At 44.4% G+C, this 24494-nt stretch overlaps 1 protein-coding gene across 1 annotated transcript in view; it reads left to right on the forward strand.

Annotated features, from left to right (window-relative positions):
- Positions 1 to 480: 480 nt before the first annotated feature.
- PDLIM7 (PDZ and LIM domain 7) overlaps positions 481 to 24494 on the forward strand; it is a 145518-nt gene continuing 121504 nt past the window's right edge. Inside the window, exons 1-2 of the mRNA XM_044277267.1 lie at positions 481 to 578; positions 712 to 816. Coding sequence (XP_044133202.1) covers positions 721 to 816 — 96 coding nt within the window. The 5' untranslated portion in view covers positions 481 to 578; positions 712 to 720. The remainder of the gene's footprint in view (positions 579 to 711; positions 817 to 24494) is intronic.

A 24494-nucleotide genomic window follows, 5' to 3' on the forward strand; every position in this document is an offset into this window, starting at 1 on the left:
CCCTTACTGGGTAAAAATGCACAAAAAGGCACAAATACATTTTTACCACAATGAAGTGGCATTTGTAGATGTGATTTACAATGTGGGCAAAATTTTGACAAAATTAAAATGTGCATAAAAATAAAAAAGTAGCAAATAAAAAAAGAAAAAGTGCCAGTGTGAGCCTATCCACTTTGCTGCCCCTTTTCATGATGGCTTTTAGGATTGTGGAGAACACTGCTGAAAAGTCGAGAATTAGGTCTCTAAAGGTGAGGAGCTTTGCCCAGGTCAGTGCCCCTCTGATGTGGAGCCGGCTCCTGAGACATCCCTGTGTCGGTCTGTGGAATGTGCCCCCCCTTGGCTAGGAGCTGGGAATGTGTGCGCTGTACTGCAGTCCTGGTCCCTCCCAAAACCAAGCATGATTCATTTCCCTGTATCCCCGGGCCCCGGCACGGGTGTCATCTTACACTCCTTATATAGCCTGGGAGCCGGGGAGAGCTGGCAGGACTCGGAGCCTGTCCTTCTTCCGCCTGCTGCCTTGGGTGAGACTGGGGGAGACGCTGAGGTGCATGGAGCTCCCATAGGCGCCGCGGCTGCTAGTGGGTGACCTTGTGGGGGGCTCCACATACCTATACACCGATAGTAGATGGGGCAGTCCTCTCAGGGTTAACCCCTGCAAGGCTGCTGACCCAGCATAGTTACATTAATATGTTTGCATTGTCTCTCCTACAGATTGATGACATGGAGGATTACAAAGTGACTTTGGATGGGCCGGCCCCTTGGGGCTTCCGACTGCAGGGAGGCAAGGACTTTAACATGCCACTTTCCATCTCCAGGGTGAGTGCCTCCTGTTACCCAGCTCCATGGTTGCCAGGCTGCGGGAGATTGCATCTCTAGTGAAGCGTGGGGTTGGCTTATGAGGATATAAATGAATGTATAGCTGGTTATGTATCTGTACCTAGGGATGGCATGCTGGCATATAGGTGATACCAACCCCTGCATCATTTCCCTGTCCCTCCCTGGCAGGCACAAAGTAAAAGTTCTACTAGGAAAAGTAGTATGTGTGTATCCGGTTTCATGACAGGAATTCCTTGAAGTGAAAGCTCCTATTTCCATGACACATCCTGCCCTCGAAATAAGAGATAAAACTATAGGTTACAGTTTGATTTCTATGCATGATACCTCACATTCAGAGAAGATGTCTTCCCGGACGTCATTTTTATTTCTGACTAAATGCAGATAATTTGTCTCACAGTAAAGCTACCTTTACATGAGGCGATTATCGTGTAAATTATGGTTACATCGAGTGAAACTGTGCGATTATCGAGCAGTGTAAAAGCAATGAACGATAGAGCGACAATCGGTAGATTTCTCGTTGGTACGATCATTTGTGTGGGCATAAAAATCATCGCTGGACGTTAACGATTTCATACGTGTAAACAGGACTCGTGCGCATGTGTGTTTAAGCACGCCATGTTATCGCCTTATGTAAAGGCAACTGTCTGCTTTATAAACCATGGAATATGTGATTGAAATTACAATGTGAATGATAATCGGCTGGTTTGACGCTCAATTGTACCGATCATCGCCTCGTGTAAAGGTACCTTAAGGGCAAAGCCACTTTCACACGGACAATATTTTACATGAGCCAAAACCAAGAGTGCGCAACCGAAAGGGAAGAAGTCTGGTGGAAAGACCTGTATCTCTTCTGTGTTGTGGACCTGCTTCTGGTCTTGGCCTACAAATACTGACCCTGTGAAGGTGGCCACAATGAGGTCCCCTAGGTCAGCAGTGGTGTGGCTGAAGGGGGAGAGCAGTGCTAGTCATGGTGTCTAAGGAGGCCCAAAGACCCCTCTATCACATTAGAGGTCAGCAGTAGTATAAATAGCAGCTGTTGGTTGGGGGCACTGGCACATACTGGTATAGCTTAGGAACTGCAAGCTACCGTTGTAAGACAGTGAGGGTCAATCCACACGTCCGTAAGTGTTTTGCGGATCCGCAAAACACGGACACCTGCAATTTGCAGATCGCACATCACAGACACTATAATAGAAAATGCCTTTTCTGGTTCACAATTGCCGACAAGAATAGGACATATTCTATTTTATTCAGGAACGGAATTGCGGATCCCGAAAAAACAGATGTGCATCCCGAAAATGCGGATCCCAGAAATGCGGATTTGCATCCGTTCCAGCCCTATTAAAAGTGAATTGGGCCGCAAATTGCAGAACGAATGCGGACCCAAATTACGGACGTGTGAATGGACCCTAATTGCTTTTATAAACTTTTGTGCATTCGAACATGTTGATGATAGCTTTTCTTAATTTACCATTGCTTATATAAGGTTGGGTTCACATCACATCTATCTATCTATCTAATGAAATAATAATAAGAGAAAAAATAGCAGCACTCTAGGTTGCCAGGTACAAAGTCCTTCAGAGGTTCTGGAAAGGTATCCATATGTAAAAGGCATCACTCTGGTCTTCTGAAAAACATCGATCTTTAATACACCAAATGGGTTTATTAAAGATCCACTTTTTTCACTAAGGCCCCATGCACACGGCCGTGTTTCACGGCCGTGTGCGGGCCGTGGAACCGCGGCCTGGATCCCTCCTGAGAGCAGGAGCGCACGGCGTCACTGGCGCCGTGCGCTCCTGCTCTCAGGAGGGATCCAGGCCGCGGTTCCACGGCCCGCACACGGCCGTGAAACACGGCCGTGTGCATGGGGCCTAAGACGGGAGTGCTGCTTATCTATCTATCTATCTATCTATCTATCTATCATGCAAGTGTAGGTGTCAATACAACACATAGCATGGTATAAACCCCTTGATTTCTTTAATAACGAAGCTAAGGAGAATGAGGCGTTATTTGGGTATTGAACTGATAATACCCTAGGAATAGCAGCATGGACAGGTCTTCTCCACCAGACCAGAAGTCTCTGACACGATTCTCACACCCACCCTGAAACACCCACCCTGAAAATAACACCAAGCAGGCTGCTCTTGTCTAGGCAGGACCTCCCCTCACACAAACACTAGGGCAGGAAGGGAAATGATTGTCTGAGCATGGCACAGAAGCAAAATCAACACAGGAACAAAAGCTGCCCCACCCAGGGAGGAGGGCGTGAAGTGAATGTCAAACACTCCGCTTCTCGGCCCCCATCAGGTTTCTCCAACCCCAACTTAAAAAAAACTGGAGTGTCCTGTGAACATTATACAAGCCCTCCACCCATCATTCTATAGTTACCAGTGACACCCAGCCAGTCACATATGTCTGGCATGTCAGTCAAACATTTCTGAGCTATTCACCCTTTCAGTACCAGCACCCAGGTGACTTTCCTTCTAGGACCTTTATGCTCTTTCTTACGTATTAATCTTAGACTTTGAACATGAGTACAATATTTGCTGTCCGAAAGCAACATTTGTCATTTCGTTTAGGAAATTAGCAATTTTATTTTTTTGCCTCAAAGTCTTAGGGCTCATACACACAATTTTTTTTTGCGTTCCGTATAAGCTCTGTATATGGAACCATTCATCTCAATGGGTCCACAAAAGATGTGGACAGCACTCTGTGTGCTGTCCGCATCCGTTGCTCCATTCCGTGGCCTGGCAAAAATTATCCGTTTTGCGGACAAAAATAGACATTTCTATAATGGGCCTCCTATTCCGTTCCACAAATTGTCGCGGACGCGGACGGCATCTGTTTTTTGCAGATACGCAATTTGTGGACCGCAGAAAATGTCAAGTTCATGTGCATGAGCCCTTAGGCCTCTTGCACATGAACTTTTTTTTTTCCTGTTTATGTTCCGTTTTTTGGGTTCCGTATACGGAACCATTCATTTCGATGGATCCGCAAAAAAACCTGGAAGGTACTCCGTATGATTTCCTTTTCCGTATTTCCGTTCAAAGATAGAACTTGTCCTATTATTGTCCACATAACGGACAAAGATAGTACTGTTCTATCAGGGGACAGCTATCAGACGTCATCCGTATTTTTTGCGGATCTGTTTTTTGCAGACCCCAAAATACTGAAAAAGCCATACAGTCGTGTGCAAGAGGCCTTAGGGTCCATTTACACGTCCGTAAAATGGGTCAGCATCCGTTCCGCAATTTTGCGGAACAGGGGCGGACCCATTCATTTTCAATGGGGCCGGAATGTGCTGTCCGCATTTGCGGATCCGCACTTCTGAATCCGCACATCCATTCCGAAAAAGAATAGAATCATATAACAGAGCAGAAGAATAGCGTCACTCACCGGAACTTTTACCACTTGCAGCTTTATTTCAGGTTAGAATCATATAACAGAGAGCAGAAGAATAGCGTCACTCACCGGAACTTTTACCACTTTGAGCTTTATTTCAGGTTAGAATCATATAACAGAGAGCAGAAGAATAGCGTCACTCACCGGAACTTTTACCACTTTGAGCTTTATTTCAGGTTAGAATCATATAACAGAGAGCAGAAGAATAGCGTCACTCACCGGAACTTTTACCACTTGCATCTATTTCAGGTTAGAATCATATAACAGAGAGCAGAAGAATAGCGTCACTCACCGGAACTTTTACCACTTGCATCTATTTCAGGTTAGAATCATATAACAGAGAGCAGAAGAATAGCGTCACTCACCGGAACTTTTACCACTTTGAGCTTTATTTCAGGTTAGAATCATATAACAGAGAGCAGAAGAATAGCGTCACTCACCGGAACTTTTACCACTTGCATCTATTTCAGGTTAGAATCATATAACAGAGAGCAGAAGAATAGCGTCACTCACCGGAACTTTTACCACTTGCATCTATTTCAGGTTAGAATCATATAACAGAGAGCAGAAGAATAGCGTCACTCACCGGAACTTTTACCACTTTGAGCTTTATTTCAGGTTAGAATCATATAACAGAGAGCAGAAGAATAGCGTCACTCACCGGAACTTTTACCACTTGCATCTATTTCAGGTTAGAATCATATAACAGAGAGCAGAAGAATAGCGTCACTCACCGGAACTTTTACCACTTGCATCTATTTCAGGTTAGAATCATATAACAGAGAGCAGAAGAATAGCGTCACTCACCGGAACTTTTACCACTTGCAGCTTTATTTCAGGTTAAAAACAGAGCAGATGTGGGTCACTTCTCAGAGACACAAGGCAACAGCCATTTCGTGCTCAGCAGCGCTTTGAGTCGTGTTGCCCTTCTACAGTAGCTGTCCTGCTTGATAAAGCCCTTTGTATTTTGCAGGTTTCTGGTGGCCAGCTTACCGTAACCCTAAGTTCACACCTGAGCATTTTACAGCGCGTTCAAACGCGCTGTAAAACGCTCAACACATGAAAACCAATGCTTCCCTATGGGAATGGTTCTCACCTGGACGTTTTAGAGCGCGTACGATCGCGCTGTAAAACGCCCGACGCATAATCAAGTTCGTTTGTGGCCATAGGACATTGCAGTCAATCACACAAACGCGCGTCAAACGCGCATTTACTATTACAAAAAACGTGCATAAAAACGCGCGACTAAAACGCGCGTTTGAGAAACGCTCAGGTGTGAAAGCAGGGTAAAGGGGTTGTCTTAAGACAAGAGGCCCTGGTGGACCTGTGCCATCCATCCTGTACTGGTTTACAGTTACCATTGCAGTGGAAATGTGTTGCTAGCAAAAATGGCTGATCACTAGGGATAGAGAAACCAGACCTGCACTGATCAACTGATCGCCAGGCATCCTTTCTTTTCCCAAGTCCAGAAAAGCTGCATACACTCCCTAGAATTAGTTGTACGTTTCTAGAGAACCAGAGTAGCTGCCATTATTATTTCCATAGGGCTTTTCCAAACTTCTTAATAGAAAATTAGGGTATATTCTCATGCACCAAATTTGTTGCAGAAATTTCTGCAGCTGAAAATCAGTTCAATACATAACCTGTAATCTGCAAGCACCATTATAGAGCAGGAGGAACTGAGCAGATTGATGTATAGTTTTATTTGTAATTTATTCATTGAAGCGTTGTTTTTTTTGAACTTCTGGGTCATGTGGGTGGTCCTACTTACTGATTGACAGCCATTTTTTGCATGTATAGTCGTACAGTTAACTTAATAGGACCTCCCACATGACTCCAAAGCATAGAAAGAACAGAGGTCTAAATGAAAAAATGACATATTTTCCAATGTTTTTTTTCTGCTCAGCTCCTCCTGCTCTATAACATCCTGCCTGCAGTTTGCACTACAATTTCATGGTGACAGGTTACATGTGGATTGATAACACAAGCCCTGAAAGGCTATTAGCGGTCTTAAAGTAATTTACAGTGTTTATATCATAGCACACAAATACATTTTTCATCTTTTTATGGTTTCATGTGCTTCATGCTGATCATAATCTCTGTTGCTGGAGGCAGGCTCTGGCCAGAAATTAGTCTTGCAGCAGACAATGTAGTCCTTTCTTATTTTCCCTGCAGAAGTAGTCCTCTCAGCTATACTGCCATGCACTGCACAGCAGGGCAGCTATCTCATTCTTTTGGATGCTGCACAGTGTACAGTGGTCACTATGTATGGAAATGGCTGTGCAAAGAGTGACTGAGCATGGGTGTCTAGCAACACATGATTAGGTGGTCATGTACATTGTCATCAGTTTGAACACCAGATGCCACCATACTATGTAAGTAATTGTAATATCCAAAATTAAGCTGCACTATTGTTAGGTCCAAATTGGACAGTCCATCAAGTGGCGGTGCCAGCAGTGTTAGGCCTTAGCTCAGCAGGCCCCTGAGAATCAAGGATTTGGGATTATCCTCTGAATAGGTCATCGGTATCTGATCGGTGGGGTCCGACACCCGGGACCCCCGCCGATCAGCTGTTTCAGAAGGCACCAGTGCTCACAGTAGTGCTCAGCAAGCAGAGCACTGTACATTGTATAGCAGCTGTTCTTGGTATCAAAAGCTGAGAGAAGGCCACGGCGCTCACAGGAGCGCGGGTGCCTTCTCAAACAGCTGATCGGTGGATAGGTGACTTCTCGTGAGGCTTGAAGTGGTTGTCCTGGAATATCTAATACCTAACAGGTGGTGGCAGCTTGCTTCCTCTACTGAAAGGATCATACTTACCTGCACCCTGCCACACGAGTCCTCTTTGCTGGCTCCTATGTCTCCATCTTCCTGTCTGGGGTTTGTTTTCTTCCTCACCAGCATGGGCATGGTCACCTGCAGTGATATATACGGAAATTATGTATTCCCAGACAACCATTTTAAATAAGCCCCAAACATTTTTTGGCTTGGTGCATATATACTGGGATTGAAAAGATTAGGGACAATCCATGCCAATTTGGCACTGTTGGCAACTATGCTGATATTGGTGCAAATAGGACAGAAGGTGGATTAAGAACATAGCCTTTATCTCTAGTCAGCTTAATGCTGGGGTTACAAATAATAAGAAATAACTGAATAGTATTTTTAGCTAGTTGACAAAAGAGAAACTGTTTTACACCTAACAGTAGATCCTTGAGTAACGCGTTAGATACTACTAATATTCACAGCAGACAGTAAAGTTGTCACTTGCAAACCTGTATGTACAGTGTCATGTCATGGAAAGTATCAGAAGAGTAAGAGAAGCAGTGACAGCTGGGCCTATAGACATACCTCTACAGACTGATGTCATGGATAAGTCTGGGCGCTCTTCCAGCATTTATTACCTTCTTGGGAAGAGATGTAAGGAGAGAGCAATTTGTGCACAAACTATATTCTTATGAAGGTACACGTGCTTCATATTCCAGTACCAAAATGGTGTGGTCACTTGACCAAGAATAAATGATAGTACACTGAACAAAAATATAAACTCAGCACTTTCGGTTTTGCTCCCATTTTGCATGAGCTGAACTCAAACATCTGAAACATTTTTTACATACACAAAAGACCCATTACTCTCAAATATTGTTCACAAATATGTCTAAGGCCTCTTTCACCCTTGCGTTGTCCGGATCCGGCGTGTACTCCACTTGCTGGAATTACACGCCGGATCCGGAAAAACGCAAGTGTACTGAAAGCATTTGAAGACGTATCCGTCTTCAAAATGCTTTCAGTGTCACTATGGCACCCAGGACGCTATTACCCTGGGTTCACACCTGAGCGTTTCTGAGACGCTCGTTTTACGCGCATATTTGTCGTGCGTTTTTTTGCAATAGTAAACGCGCGTTTGACGCGCGTTTGACTGCGGTGTTGTCCAATGAGTCTATGGCCAAAACGCGTGACAAACGCCCCCCAAAAAGCTCAAGAACTTGTTTATGCGTCAGGCGTTTTACAGCGCGTTCAAACGCGCAGTAAAACGGTCGTGTGAGAACCAGGGCCATAGGGAAACATTGGTTTTCACGTGTTGAGCGTTTTACAGCGCGTTTGAACGCGCTGTAAAACGCTCAGGTGTGAACTTAGGGTTAAAGTCCTGGTTGCCATAGTAGGAGCGGGGGAGCGCTATACTTACAGTCCGCGCGGCTCCCGGGGCGCTCCAGAGTGACGTCCAGAGCGCCCCATGCGCATGGATGACGTGCCATGCGATCACGTGATCCATACGCTTGGGGCGCCCTGACGTCACTCTGGAGCGCCCCGGAAGCCGCACGGATGGTAAGTATGCTGCACCCCCGCTCCCCGCTACACTTTACCATGGCTGCCAGGACTTTTAGCGTCCCGGCAGCCATGGTAACCATTGAGAAAAAGCTAAACGTCGCATCCGGCAATGCGCCGAAACAACGTTTAGCTTAAGGCCGGATCCGGATTAATGCCTTTCAATGGGCATTAATTCCGGATCCGGCCTTGCGGCAAGTCTTCAGGATTTTTGGCCGGAGCAAAAAGCGCAGCATGCTGCTGTATTTTCTCCGGCCAAAAAACGTTCTGTTCCGGAACTGAAGACATCCTGATGCATCCTGAACGGATTTCACTCCATTCAGAATGCATTAGGATAAAACTGATCAGGATTCTTCCGGCATAGAGCCCTGACGACGGAACTCTATGCCGGAAGAAAAGAACGCAGGTGTGAAAGAGCCCTTAATCTGTGTTAGTGAGCACTTCTCTTTTGCCAAGATAATCCATCCCACCTCACAGGTGCATCTCCGTTGCATAGAATTGATCAGGTTGTTGATCAGGCTCTGTGCGAAGTTGCAGAATACTGTCAGGAACTGGAAGATGCTGTCATATACACCGATCCAGAGCATCCAAAACAAGCTCAACGTGTGACATGTCCGGCGAGTATGCTGGCCATGCAAGAACTGGGATGTTTTCAGCTTCCAGGAATTGTGTACAGATCCTTGCAATATGGGGCCGTGCATTATCATGCTGCAACATGAGGTGATGGTCGTGGATGAATGGCACAAAAATGGGCCTCAGGATCTCATCACGGTATCTCTGTGCATTCAAAACGACGAGCATGCAGATGAGCTTCCCTGAGACGGTTTCTGACAGTTTGTGCAGAAATTCTTTGGGTATGCAAACCGATTGTTGCTGCAGCTGTCTGGGTGGCTAGTCTCAGACGATCATGTTGGTGAACATGCAGGATGTGGAGATCCTGGGTTGGTGTGGTTACACGTGGTCTGCAGTTGTGAAGCCAGTTGGATCTACTGCCAAATTCTCTGAAAGACCTTTGGAGATGGCTTATAGTAGAGAAATGAACATTCATTGCACGGGCTACAGCTCTGGTGGACATTTCTGCAGTTAACATGCCAATTGCACACTCCCTCAAATGTTGCGACATCTGTGGCATTGTGCTATGTGACCAAACTACACATTTCAGAGTGCCTTTTATTGTGGGCAGTCTAAGGCACACCTGCGCAATATCCATGCTGTCCAATCAGCACCTTGATATGCCACACCTGTGAGGTGGGATGGATTATCTTGGCAAAGGAGATGTGCTCACTAACACAGATTTAGACAGATTTGTGAGCAATATTTGACAGTAATGGGTCTTTTGTGTATGTAGAAAATGTTTCAGATCTTTGAGTTCAGCTCATGCAAACCCAAAAGTGTTGCGTTTATATTTTTGTTCAGTGTATTTAGAATTTTAGTAATAATGGTACGTATGTTTTTAAGCACCATGGCTTTCATGAGTCCTGGAATCTATTGTACTACAGTGACAGTATTATGTCAGTGTAGTTCAGTTGATTCCAGGACTCTCAGGGTCATACAGCATTATACCTCATTATGTCAGAAGGGGACCTCACTCTGACACGCTGCGAGTTTCCCACCTTCAACTGGCTCGTATATGTCTGGCCCTAAGTTTTTTTTTTTTTTGACTTGCTGATTCTAGCCAATTCTCTGATCATAAGTCTTTAAATGCGTGGTAAAAAACTACACATTCTGGCATCCCCTCTTTCTACTCTGCTGTACCGGCATCACAAAGAACTTAACTTTGCTATTCAGATAAGTCAGGGGACGAGCCCCTTGCAGAGATGTGACTTGTGAGGGAACGACACACTGGAGCACAAGGCAGCTCCCTTCACCGCAGCTGCCACAGTGGTATAGGCGTAATGTCCAATGCTTCCAGGACCCAGTGGCTGATTAGTAAAGCTGAGAAAGTATGCAGCATAGAAAATTACTTTATATTACTACAGTAGGTTCATTTTTCTTGCATTGTTAATGAATTTTCAAGGGCTTTGGGTGAATTTAGAAAGCCTGGCAGACAGTGTGGTTGTTACATCTTCATTGACATAGTGCTGCTGTGTTTACTTTTCCTCTTTTATCACTGTGTATTGTGTTTATGGCCCAGGTCATAAAACCCCATATTCCCTGTTTATACCAGACCTATATAAACATGTAAAAAAATAAGTGTCTGCTTTTTTAAAGGAGTTACCCATAATAAATGAATTATCATGTACAGTACAGACTAAAAGTTTGGACACACCTTCTCATTCAAAGAGTTTTCTTTATTTTCATGACTATGAAAATTGTAGATTCACACTGAAGGCATAAAAACTATGAATTAACACATGTGGAATTATATACATAACAAAAAAGTGTGAAACAACTGAAAACATGTCATATTCTAGGTTCTTCAAAGAACCCAAGCAATCTGATATTTGACACTATGACATGAATATGTGATAAAGACTTTTTTAAGGTATAAGGCTACTTTCACACCTGCGTTTAGGTGCGGATCCGTCTGGTATCTGCACAGACGGATCCGCACCTATAATGCAAACGCTTAGATCCGTTCAGAACGGATCCGTTTGCATTACCATGAACGTTCATGATAGTGCAAACGGATCCGTTTTGACTTTACATTGAAAGTCAATGGGGGACGGATCCGTTTGAAAATTGAGCCATACTGTGTCAACTTCAAACGGATCCGTCCCCATTGACTTACATTGTAAGTCTGGACGGATCAGTTTGCCTCCGCACGGCCAGGCGGACCCCAGAATGCTGCAAGCAGCGTTCAGGTGTCCGCTGCTGAGCGGAGGACAAACGGTGCCAGACTGAGGCATTCTGAGCGGATCCGCATCCACTCAGAATGCATTAGGGCTGGACGGATCCGTTCAAACGGAACTCACAAGCAGAGCCCTGAACGCAAGTGTGAAAGTAGCCTAACCCTTTTTGGGTTTCAGCTACAGGGTGATATTGGTTGCATGACAGGTGTCGCACCCAGGGAAGGGCAGCCATAGAGATGAATGGGGTTGCAGTGTGACTTGCATGTTTGCTGTGACGTTAGAATCGCAAAAAATCCAACCTCTCTGGATGTGCGAGGCACGCTGCAACCTCATTCATTTCTATGCAAAAAACAAAGTTACACCAGCATCTCCAAACAGTATGAAATAAAGTACAGGTGCACGCTACTACGGCTGCAATGAAAAAGCAAACAAACAATATATGCACTAGCACACTGCTCCAAGCGCCAAGACACATGCAAACACTGGAAACATGGATAAATATGAATGGCATTTCTGCTGTACTTACTATATGAAAGCTCTCTGCACACATGTTTTATCAAAATTGAGTCAGGCCCATCAACCAGCAACAAGTTGGCTTCCAACAGACAGGACCTACACAATCAGACTTGCCTCTTCTTTGCCTAAGCTTACAAAATTCTGGTCATTGTAGAATCCAGCTGATTTAAAGCCCTGGGCAGATGGCCAGGAGTGCAAGTTCCAAATGGAGGCAGCCACTCCCCCAAAATACAATGCAGCAGTTAGACCAGCACCTCCAAATAAAGTGAAATAAAGTGCAGGTGCCCCATACATTTTTATGGTTACCTGGCTATACTGTAATACTTGCGTGACATTGACGCACGAACAAGATCTCTTGGGGCTTCTTCACACACAGTTTTGGTCCTAGCTTTTTTATGTAGAATTTTTTGAGGAATTTTTTGCTCATATATTGTATTTTACTGCTCTTCTGGTGTCTTTTGAATGTCTGGTATTTGTTTTATAGGAATGTATGTATCTCCTGTAATGTTACTTCCTCTGTACAGTGATATGGAAAAAATATATTGGTACTAGGGTTGTTGCGGGTATCGACATTTCGATACCCAATCAATACTTTTGTATAGATTTGTATAGATACTTTTGTTTCGATACTGGGCTGCGCTGCTGCGCAGTCTTGTATCTCTGGACATGAGCGCGCTGGTTCCCTCAGCAGCACAGGGGAGAAGGAAGCAGTCTCTCCCTCCCCCCTGTGCTGCTGCTGCTGCCACCAATGAACGGAGAGAGGGGCGGAGGAGGGGTCAGCGCACTGTGCCACCAATGATAGGACTTTACCTGTGTCCAGACTTTAAGTAGCAGGCTACACAGAGCGGCGCCCAGAGATATCCCAGCACTTACTATTATTCCTGGGCGCCTCTCCGTTCGCCCGATGTGCCCCATTACTGTCTCCTGCTCCATATGCTAATTACTATCGGAGCAATGGGGAGGAGAAGTCAGCTTCTCTCCTGGGTGTTCCTTCTCCCTACGCTGCGCTGCGATTGGACAGCGCTACAGCCAGGGAGAAGGAACGCCCACTAGAGAAGCTCCCCATTGCTTCGATAGTAATTAGCATATGGAGCAGGAGACAGTAATGGGGCACAGCAGGCGAACGGAGCGGCGCCCAGGAATAATAGTAAGTGCTGGGACATCTCTGGCCGCCGCTCTGTGTAGCCTGCTACTTAACCCCTTAGGGACCCATGACGTATCGGTACGGCATGTTTCCCGAATCCTTAAGGACCCATGACGTACCGGTACGTCATGGCTTTAATTCGCGATTCCGGCGCCGCGGGGGTTAATCGGAACGGGATGCCGGCTGAAATCATTCAGCCGGCATCCCGTAACAATGCAGGGGGGGGGTCATTTGACCCCCCCGTATAGACGATCGCAGAAAACCGCAGGTCCATTCAGACCTGCGGTTTTCTGCGTTTCCGGTCCATTCGGGTGTCCTGTGACCCGATGAACCGGAAAAAGACTGCGATCGGTGGCGTAATTTTACACCACCAATCGCAGTCCGAGGATTTGAGGAGGCGGTGCTGGCCCTGGTGCTGAACACTGCTGTCCAGGGTGCTGATTGGTGCAGGGGAGAGAGGCGCGAGATTCAAACTTCCTGCTCTCCTCTCTCCCCTCCTCTTCCTGTCCAGCACCCTGACCGTGCAGCATCGTCCAGCACCAGCTCCTGTGTCCCCCTAATCCGCATCCATCGCCCTCCTGCACCCATCGCCACCCAGGTAGGTTAGGGTCAGTGAGGGAGAGGCACCATTAGGAAGGGAAAGAAGGGAAAAGTTAGTTAGGAAAAAAAAAAAATATGAACTTTTACACAAAACTTTTTTGATCCATCTATCAGACCCCAGAGCCCCTCCTGCCACTTGCCCCCCCTACCAACCCCCCCCCCCCCCTTATGAGCCTGAGATTCCGGATTTCGCTGGCAATCCTGGAATCCAGATTCCCACAGTGGGGTTTACTGAAATAGACTTTTTTAGTTTTTTTTTCAGTAACCCACTGGTGAATTTGATGGTGGAGCAGACGAATCTGTACGCCCAACAGTTCGTCGCTCAAAACCCAGGCTCATTTTTGGCTAGACCCGGTGGCTGGACGCCAGTCAGTGCAGCCGAAATGAGGACATTTTGGGGCCTCGTGCTGCATATGGGTCTAGTCCAAAAACCCAGTGTCAGGCAATACTGGAGTGGGGACGTCCTATACCAGACCCCACTGTACAGTATGGCCATGACACGTCCCCGGTTTGAGGCCATCTGAAAATGTCTGCATTATTCCGATAATGCAGCATGTCCACCCCGAGGTGATCCTGCCTATGACCGGCTGTATAAGATACGGCCGGTCATCGATCACTTTGGGGCCACATTTCAGCAGGCCTACGTACCTGGAAGGGAGGTCGCGGTTGATGAGTCTCTCGTTGCGTTCAAGGGGAGACTCAGTTTCCGCCAATACATTCCCACAAAGCGGGCGAGGTATGGCGTGAAGCTATACAAAATTTGTGAGAGTACCTCAGGGTACACTTACAAATTTCGTGTGTGCGAGGGGCGAGATTCCCGTATTCAACCCCCAGAATGTCCCCCCACTCTGGGTGTTAGCGGGAAACTCGTGTGGGACCTTATGCACCCACTGCTGGATAAGGGTTACCACTTGTACGTGGATAACTTTTATACCAGCATTCCCTTGTTCAGGTCCCTTGCCGCCAGATCCACGTTCGCTTGTGGGACCGTGCGGAAAAATCAGCGCGGCCTCCCTGCCCACCCCCTCCAGGTACCTATCCCCAGGGGTGAGACCCGTGCACTTACCAGTGGAAACCTGTTGCTGGTCAGGTATAAGGACAAGAGGGATGTCCTTATGCTGTCCACAATCCACGGTAACAGCACCACCCCAGTCCCTGTGCGAGGTACCACGGCAACGGTCCTCAAGCCCGATTGTATCGTCGACTACAATCGGTATATGGGAGGAGTTGATCTCTCTGATCAAGTCCTCACGCCATATAATGCCATGCGCAAAACCCGGGCATGGTACAAAAAAGTTGCGGTCTACATGGTGCAGGTTGCCATGTACAACTCTTTTGTACTATCCCGAAGCGCTGGCAGCACAGGGACATTCCTCCAATTCTATGAGGCAGTCCTCAAAGACCTGATCTTTTCGGACCGGGAAAGAGCAGGCCGGAGTACCTCGGGAACTGGAGGCGCCCGGATCGTCCCTGGCCAACACTTTCCAGGTGTGGTCCCCCATACTGGAAAGAAGGGACGAACCCAAAAAAGATGCAGAGTGTGTCACAAGAGGGGGATACGGAAGGACACCACCACTCAATGTGACACGTGCCCCGATCATCCGGGCCTCTGCGTTATCGATTGCTTCAGGGAGTATCACACTTCCATGGAGTACTAAATTTTTATAATCCCCAACAGTCCACTAGAGAACATAAAACACTATGGCTCTTAGACTTTGGAGACACAGAAACAATTTTTTTTCCCCAAAAAAATATTAGTTTTAGAGCAGGCATCCTCAAACTGCGGCCCTCCAGATGTTGTAAAACTATAACTCCCAGCATGCCCAGACAACCTACAGCCATCAGCAGGGCATGGTGGGAATTGTAGTTTTACAACATCTGGAGGGCCGCAGTTTTTTAGGATGCCTGCTTAGTGTCTCCAAAGTCTGAGAGCCATACATATTGGGCATCGTCGCGTGCGTAAAAGTCGTCGCTATAAAAATAACATTTGACCAAACGCCTCGAATGAACGGTGTGAAAAATATAAAACAAAAACGGTGCCAAAACACCCATTTTTGGGCAAAATTTCAATTTGAATCCCTTTTGCCAGTAATAAAGCAAGGGTTAACAGCCAAACAAAACTCAATATTTATGGCCCTGATTCTGTAGTTTGCAGAAACACCCCATATGTGGTCGTAAATGGCTATATAGCCGCACGGCAGGGCATAGAACGAAGGGAACTCCATACGGTTTCTGGAAGGCAGATTTTGATGGACAGTTTTTTTTTTTTTACACCATGTCCCATTAGAAGCCCCCCTGATGTAGCCTAGACTAGAAACTCCAAAAAAGTGACCCCCATCTAAGAAACTACACCCCTCAAGGTATTCAAAAGTTACTTTACAAACTATGTTAACCCTTTAGGTGTTCCACAAAACTAAATAGCGAATGTAGAAACATTTTTAGAATTTAATTTTTTTGTTACATTGCCTCAAAAAAGAGTAATATAGAGCAACCAAAAATCATATTTACCCCTAAAATAGTCCCAAAACAACAACCACCTTATCCTGTAGTTTCCTAGATGGGGTCACTTTTATGGAGTTTCTACTCTAGGGGTGCATCAGGGGGCTTGAAAGGGTACATGGTGTAAATAAACCAGTCCAGCAAAATCTGCCTTCCAAAAACCATATGACGTTCCCCTTCTTCTATGTCCTGCCGTTTAGCCAAACAGTAGTTTACGACCACATATGGGGTGTTTCTGCAAACTACAGAATCAGGGCAACCCATTTTGAGTTTTGTTTGGCAGTTAACCCTTGTTTTACTCCTGGAAAAAATTGATTATATTGGAAAATTTTCCAAAAAATAGAAATTTCTAAATTGTTTCTCCATCTGCCATTAACTCTTGTGGAACACCTAAAGGGTTAACAAAGTTTGTAAACCCAGTTTTGAATACCTTGAGGGGTGTACTTTCTTAGATGGAGTCACTTTTTTGAAATTTCTATTCTAGGGGTGCAACAGGGGGCTTCAAATGGGACATGGTATAAACAAAACCAGTCCTGCAAAATCTGCCTTCCAAAACCCATATGGTGTTCCCCTCCTTCTATGTCCTGCCGTTTGGCCAAACAGTAGTTTACAACCACATATGGGGTGTTTCTGCAAACTACAGAATCAGGGCAACCCATTTTGAGTTTTGTTTGGCAGTTAACCCTTGTTTTACTCCTGGAAAAAAATGATTATATTGGAAAATTTTCCAAAAAATAGAAATTTCTAAATTGTTTCTCCATCTGCCATTAACTCTTGTGGAACACCTGAAGGGTTAACAAAGTTTGTAAACCCAGTTTTGAATACCTTGAGGGGTGTACTTTCTTAGATGGAGTCACTTTTTTGAAATTTCTATTCTAGGGGTGCAACAGGGGGCTTCAAATGGGACATGGTATAAACAAAACCAGTCCTGCAAAATCTGCCTTCCAAAACCCATATGGTGTTCCCCTCCTTCTATGTCCTGCCGTTTGGCCAAACAGTAGTTTACGACCACATATGGGGTGTTACTGCAAACTACAGAATCAGGGCAACCCATTTTGAGTTTTGTTTGGCAGTTAACCCTTGTTTTACTCCTGGAAAAAAATGATTATATTGGAAAATTAAAAAAAAAATAGAAATTTCTAAATTGTTTCTCCATCTGCCATTAACTCTTGTGGAACACCTAAAGGGTTAACAAAGTTTGTAAACCCAGTTTTGAACACCTTGAGGGGTGTACTTTCTTAGATGGAGTCACTTTTTTGAAATTTCTATTCTAGGGGTGCAACAGGGGGCTTCAAATGGGACATGGTATAAACAAAACCAGTCCTGCAAAATCTGCCTTCCAAAACCCATATGGTGTTCCCCTCCTTCTATGTCCTGCCGTTTGGCCAAACAGTAGTTTACGACCACATATGGGGTGTTTCTGCAAACTACAGAATCAGGGCAACCCATTTTGAGTTTTGTTTGGCAGTTAACCCTTGTTTTACTCCTGGAAAAAATTGATTATATTGGAAAATTTTCCAAAAAATAGAAATTTCTAAATTGTTTCTCCATCTGCCATTAACTCTTGTGGAACACCTAAAGGGTTAGCAAAGTTTGTAAACCCAGTTTTGAATACCTTGAGGGGTGTACTTTCTTAGATGGAGTCACTTTTTTGAAATTTCTATTCTAGGGGTGCAACAGGGGGCTTCAAATGGGACATGGTATAAACAAAACCAGTCCTGCAAAATCTGCCTTCCAAAACCCATATGGTGTTTCCCCTCCTTCTATGTGCTCCCGTTCGGCCAAACAGTAGTTTACGACCACATATGGGGTGTTTCTGCAAACTACAGAATCAGGGCAACCCATTTTGAGTGTTGTTTGGCAGTTAACCCTTGTTTTACTCCTGGAAAAAATTTATTATATTGGAAAATATTCCAAAAAATAGAAATTTCAAAATTGTTTCTCCATCTGCCATTAACTCTTGTGGAAGACCTAAAGGGTTAATAAAGTTTGAAAAAACAGTTTTGAATACCTTGAGGGGTGTAGTTTCTAGAATAGGGTCATTTTTGGGAGGTTTCTATTATCTAAGCCTCACAATATGACTTCAAACCTGAACTGGTCCATAAAAAGTGGGATTTTGAAGATTTCTCAAAAATTTCAAAATTTGCTTCTAAACTTCTAAGCCTTGTAACATCCCCAAAAAATAAAATATCATTCCCAAAATGCTACAAACATGAAGTAGACATATGGGGAATGTAAAGTCGTCACAATTTTTGGGGGCATTACTATGTATTACAGAAGTAGAGAAACTGAAACTTTGAAATTTGCTAATTTTTCTAAATTTTGGGTAAAAAATGTATTTTTTTGTGCAAAGAAATTAACTTTTTTGACCCAATTTTAGCAGTGTCATGAAGTACAATATGTGACGAAAAAACAATCTCAGAACGGCCTGGGTAAGTCAAAGCGTTTTAAAGTTATGAGCACTTAAAGGGACACTGGTCAGATTTGCAAAAAATGGCCAAGTCCTTAAGGTGAAATAGGGCTGAGTCCTTAAGGGGTTAAAGTCCGGACCTATATAAGGTCATCTTTAACACACAATATACGAGGCAGGTGTCGGCAGCAGAAACACATAGCCGGCGCCCTGCCTCTGACAGAGAGCTGCGATCAGCGGCAGTTAACTCCTCAGGTGCGCCACCTGAAGGGTTAACTGCCGCTGAACTGCTGCCAGTACCCGCCTCCTGTATTAAGGGGTAATTATCATTGGTGGCGCAGTGCACCCTCAACCACCGACCCCATTAAAATCATTGGTGGCACAGTCCGCCCGCACTTCTCAACCCCCCAGTATTAAAATAATTGGTGGCAGTGGCCATAGGGTGCCCTCCTCTTCATTGGTGGCAGTGGCCGCCTCTGATCGGAGCCCCAGCAGTGTAATCCTGGGGCTCCGGTCGGTTACCATGGCAGCCAGGACGCTACTGAAGCCCTTGCTGCCATAGTCAGCTCCCTGCTGCTGTGTGCACAGAGCAGCAGGGATAGTCTGAAGTCCAATTCACCCTGATAGAGATCAATTAGGGTGAATAGGACAAGGGATTAAAATATCTCAGGTTCTGGCCCCTAAGGGGGTAATAGTTATTAAATAAAAAGTGTAAAAGTACCTAAATAAGTAAAAAAAAACACACCAAAATATTAAGTATAAATCAGCCCCTTTCCCAATTTCACATCTAAAATATATAAACATTAAATAAACATATCACATATTGCCACATCAGAAAAGTCCAAACTATTAAAATATAAAAAAATCTATGCGGTGAACGCCAGAACAGAAAAAATAAAAAAAAAAGCCCAATTTGCCATTTTTTAAAATGCGAAATGCACGTGGCTTTTTTGGTTTAGTTTTTCGCATGGTATCGAGTATCGCAATACTTTTTTGGGTATCGAAATCAAATAAAAAATTTGGTATCGCAACAACTCTAATTAGTAAAAAAAAAATGCCACACTAAAACACCAGCACACATTGCACATGAGGTTTTGACGGCTACAAAAAAAGAAGGATGTCTGTAGTACATAAACTTCCATACAAAATCTGCATATTTGCAAACAGTCCCAAATTTGCAAGGACTTTTTTCTAAATTTCTGAGATAGCCTTGGTAAATTAAGGCTGTCCAGGGTATGTAAGCTCAGACCATAAGTGGGTGGTCAAAGTTGGGTTTGGACCAGTCCCGGGCTCAGATTCGCCCGGGACTATGCCCTTTTGGCTTCTATTGGACTTGTTTGTATACCTTTTTTGTACTGTAGAGGAAAGCCCCATGTTTTCCATCTGTATCTGCCTGTTAGGCCATGCCGGAGCCATAGCCTAATAATTTGCAAGTTAATGTGACACTGACAGGCAATAATGCTTCAGAATACTTTGTATGTTGATTGTACAGGCACTATTTCTGTGACCACGTCATGCGATCATGTATGGCATGGTGCCTTAAAGGGCATCTGTCGGCAGATTTGTACCTGTCAAACTAGCTGACCTGTTTCATGTGCATTTGGCATCTGAAGGCATCTAGTTGGTCCCATTTTCATATGTGTCCACATTGCTGATAAAAATGATGTTTTGATATATGTAAATGAGCCTCTAGGAGCAACAGGGGCGTTGTCGTTACTCCTAGAGGCTCCACTTTCTACAAAACCGCCGTGCTCTCTGCACCTTGATTGACAGGGCCAAGTGGGATGATGTTTTCACTGTCTGGCCCTGTCAAAGTGCAGAGGTCACGGCAGTTGCAGAGAGAGCTGAGCCTCCAGATGAGCCTCCATTTCTACTAGAGGCTCATTTGCGTATAAACTTTAAAAACTTTTTTTTCTCAGCAATGCAGGCACATAGGTACATGGGACAAACACAGATACCTTCAGCTGCCAAGTACACATGCAATTCCTCTGGGTTTCAATGTATGTGCATGCTGTCAGTGAAAACAAACAGTCTAGGGGCTGAAACTCATCTGGTTATGTCTTCTTTGAACAACTAGATTTAAAAATATCTTAGCAGAGTTTGCATGATTTATCCGGATCTCTGTAAAAGTACTGTACATTGATTGGTATTGTTGGCTTTGTCCTGCTGGATGCTGTAAATGTCCAGCTCCCATATCACAGGTCTCTGAATGTGGCTTACATTAGTGGATTTACTAACCAATTGCTTTCATATTAACTATCTAGTGTAAAGCATGCTGTCTTGGAAAATATGAGCAGCATTTCCAGCATCTGAATTGTTCAACTATGAGTTCTCCCACCATCTAATAGACCAGTGTGAAAAGTTCAGATTTGGATTCCTCAGGGATTAAATTTAACCAGCTCTAAACCAGGGATCAGCAACTTTTGGCACTCCAGCTGCTGTGAGACTACAACTCCAAGCATACACACCGTCTTGGCTGTTCCTGTAATTCCTATAGAAGTGAAAGGTGGATTCTGGGTGTTGTAGTTTCAGATCAGCTGGTGTGCTGATCCCTGTATCCCCAGGCTCTTATATTTTGTATTGAGAACATCCATGTGATTTGAGATTAGCATAGATAAGATAATAACACCTAAGGATCCATTATAAAGACTCATAGGCACCCTGCTGCCACCTCAAGGGTCCATGCACATGGCTTTCCTTTATTCTCTTCTGTGCTGACAACTCAGAGCAAATCCAGGCCACACTTTATTTGCATGCCATATTCATTTCAGGTACATCTGCCGACACAGGTCAGAAGCTTGCTACAGTCCCTTTCTCTCTAATGGACCTGTTTGTTGCTTGGTTTCATCTTCTTGCATAGAAAAATGACAAGTCAGAAGGCATTTTAGACATTGTCTGGGACTGTAAAGTACAGTAGTTTACCATGAACTTCTGTATGCTGGACCTGCATCTGCTGCAAAACTGTGGATATTTGCGGTTAGTTTCTGCAGTGATTAACCTTCAGTCAGGTCGCCATGTGCAAGGTGGCCCAGATGTTGCACTGCCAGGAGAAAGCCCTATAAATGGTGTATGATGGGTATCAGAGATGTGTTAGACATCATGCCTGCAGCATCATTTTTAATAGAGGTGGGGACCTTGCAACACGAACACGATGCCAATAGGTTGTCATAGTAGTCAGGGACCTATAAATGTCCTCTTTTCTATCATGTGTATTTTCCTATTGGGTCCTAACTTAAGCAAGGCCTAATAAGATGCCTGTCAGTAAGAAAATGACAGTAAATAATACTGCAATACAGGAATAATGCACTGTTCTATTGTGACAATCAAATAGTATAGGGAAGTCCTTTATTGAGACTAACAAAAAGAAAGAAAAATTACAGGTAACATTTTTTCCCCTCATGACTGCTTAAGGCCTCTTTCACACTTGCGTTGTCCGGATCCGGCGTGTACTCCACTTGCCGGAATTACACGCCGGATCCGGAAAAACGCAAGTGTACTGAAAGCATTTGCAGACGGATCCGTCTTCAAAATGCTTTCAGTGTTACTATGGCAGCCAGGACGCTATTAAAGTCCTGGTTGCAATGCGGGGAGCGGGGGAGCGGCATACTTACAGTCCGCGCGGCTCCCGGGTCGCTCCAGAGTGACGTCAGAGCGCCCCATGCGCATGGATGACGTGCCATGCGATCACGTCATCCATGCGCCTGGGGCGCCCTGACGTCACTCTGGAGCGCCCCGGGAGCCGCACGGATGGTAAGTATGCTGCTCCCCACTACACTTTACCATGGCTGCCAGGACTTTAGCGTCCCGGCAGCCATGGTAATGCGCTTCGTTTCGGCGCAGCAATGCGTTTTGGCGCAGCAATGCGCCGAAACGACGTTTAGCTTAAGGCCGGATCCGGATCAATGCCTTCCAATGGGCATTAATTCCGGATCCGGCCTTGCGGCAAGTCTTCAGTTTTTTTGGCCGGAGCAAAAAGCGCAGCATGCTGCGGTATTTTCTCTGGCCAAAAAATGTTCCGTTCTGGAACTGAAGACATCCTGATGCATCCTGAACGGATTTCACTCCATTCAGAATGCATGGGGATAATCCTGATCAGGATTCTTCCGGCATAGAGCCCCGACGACGGAACTCTATGCCGGAAGACAATAACACAGGTGTGAAAGAGCCCTTAGGGTACTTTCACACTTGCGTTGTTAGATTCCGGCAGGCAGATCTGGAAATCCGTATGCAAACGGATAGCATTTGTTTCCAGATCCAGCTGATAAATGCATTGAAACACCGGATCTGTCTGGTGTCATCCAGAAAAACTGTATTTATTTTTTTAAAGGTCTGCGCAGATCGGGAAAACGGATCCGGTTTTCCAGAACACTTAGTACTAGATCCGGCATTAATGCATTTCAATGGAAATTAATGCCGGATACGGCATTCCGGCAAGTGTTCTGTAATTTTGGCCGGAGAAAATACTGCAGCATACCGTAAGAGTGACTGAACTGAAGACATCCTAATGCATACTGAACGGATTGCTCTCCATTCAGAAAGCATTAGGATAAAACTGAAGGTTTTTTTCCCGTTATTGAGCCCCTGTGACGGAACTCAATACCGGAAAACTTTAACGCAAGTGTGAAAGTACCCTTAACATGGAGAAATAAGTAAAAAATTAGCATAATTGGCACATTTGTAACAGCTCAAGCTCTAAAATGAAATTTATCCTGCTCTATTGTTTACTTGTTCTTTTTGCCTGCCCCAAAAAAACTGAATAAAACATCAAAAAATCTTAGAAGGAAACAGTCCCAAGGAAAACTTCAACTTGCCTTGAAAAAGCCTAAACAAAAAAGTTATGCCTCCCAGAACATATCTTCACAAAAAAATTTGCAAAAGTAATAAAATATAAAAAATGACTGTAAAAGCTACAATCATATTGACCCACAGAATAAAGTTATCACGTTATTTATACTGCGCAGAGATGCACCCTAAAATGCTTTTCATGCAGAAAACAAGCCCATAATACAGTTATATTGAAGGAAAAATTAAAATGTGTGGCTCTTGAAATGCAACAATGAAAAACTGCTTGGTCCATAAGATCCTAAATATGCTGATCGTGCAAGGGGTTAACTGTTCAAAGAGAAGTAGGGAATTTTGTGATCTCTGTCAGAAATGTAGCAGTAGGATGTACTTTTAAACGAACTGACACAGAATTTAATCAATGTTCATAGGTGGTACAGTAATTCCTTCTACTACAGCATTGTGATACTCCGCCTTCTTTTGGACCTTTATATCGCAGGTTTTGGAAAATACTACTATATATATTTACAGTCAGTAAAACCTGGTTGTCCTCATTTGTTCACATTATGTTTATGGCCCCTGTTTAGCATGGTGCATATGTTAAACAATGCCTATGAGGGATATTATATAGTGGCCTCTGTCGTCCATAGGATTCCATTATAAAAATACATTTATGTTTTTTACTGGATGTTGTATGATGTTTTACTCAATGACGCAATGCTAATAGTGCAAACTCCTATGCTATTAGTGTTTTTAGGTAGTATCCTGACGTATATGGCCATATGGAGGACAAAAGACTACTCTTTTGGCCTCCATACGGCTAATATCCTATGGATATGTTTAGTGTGTACATTGGGAGCTTTTCTGATGTACATGCAAAACAGACATTACAAACATAGCCTTAAAGTTTCTCTAACCTTTTAACAAACGTTGCATTAATCAGTAGTACAGTGTGTGTGCACTATTTCTGGGCACTATATCACTTGTGTCAGGCATTTTTAGCAGTTTTCCTGCATGCTGAATGTCTAGTTTGCAGTTCTCTATCGGATGGTGGGAGGAGAAAAGCTACCATCCACTGCACACAGAAAGTAGAGGAGAATCTGCTTCCTAACCTTCTCTTCTACTCTCAGAAGCAATCTCTCTTGGACAGGATTAAAGTAGTATTCCTATCACATAAGGCTCAGCTATT

Source organism: Bufo gargarizans, chromosome 2 (genome assembly GCF_014858855.1).
Source record: "Bufo gargarizans isolate SCDJY-AF-19 chromosome 2, ASM1485885v1, whole genome shotgun sequence".
Classification (NCBI taxonomy): domain Eukaryota; kingdom Metazoa; phylum Chordata; class Amphibia; order Anura; family Bufonidae; genus Bufo; species Bufo gargarizans.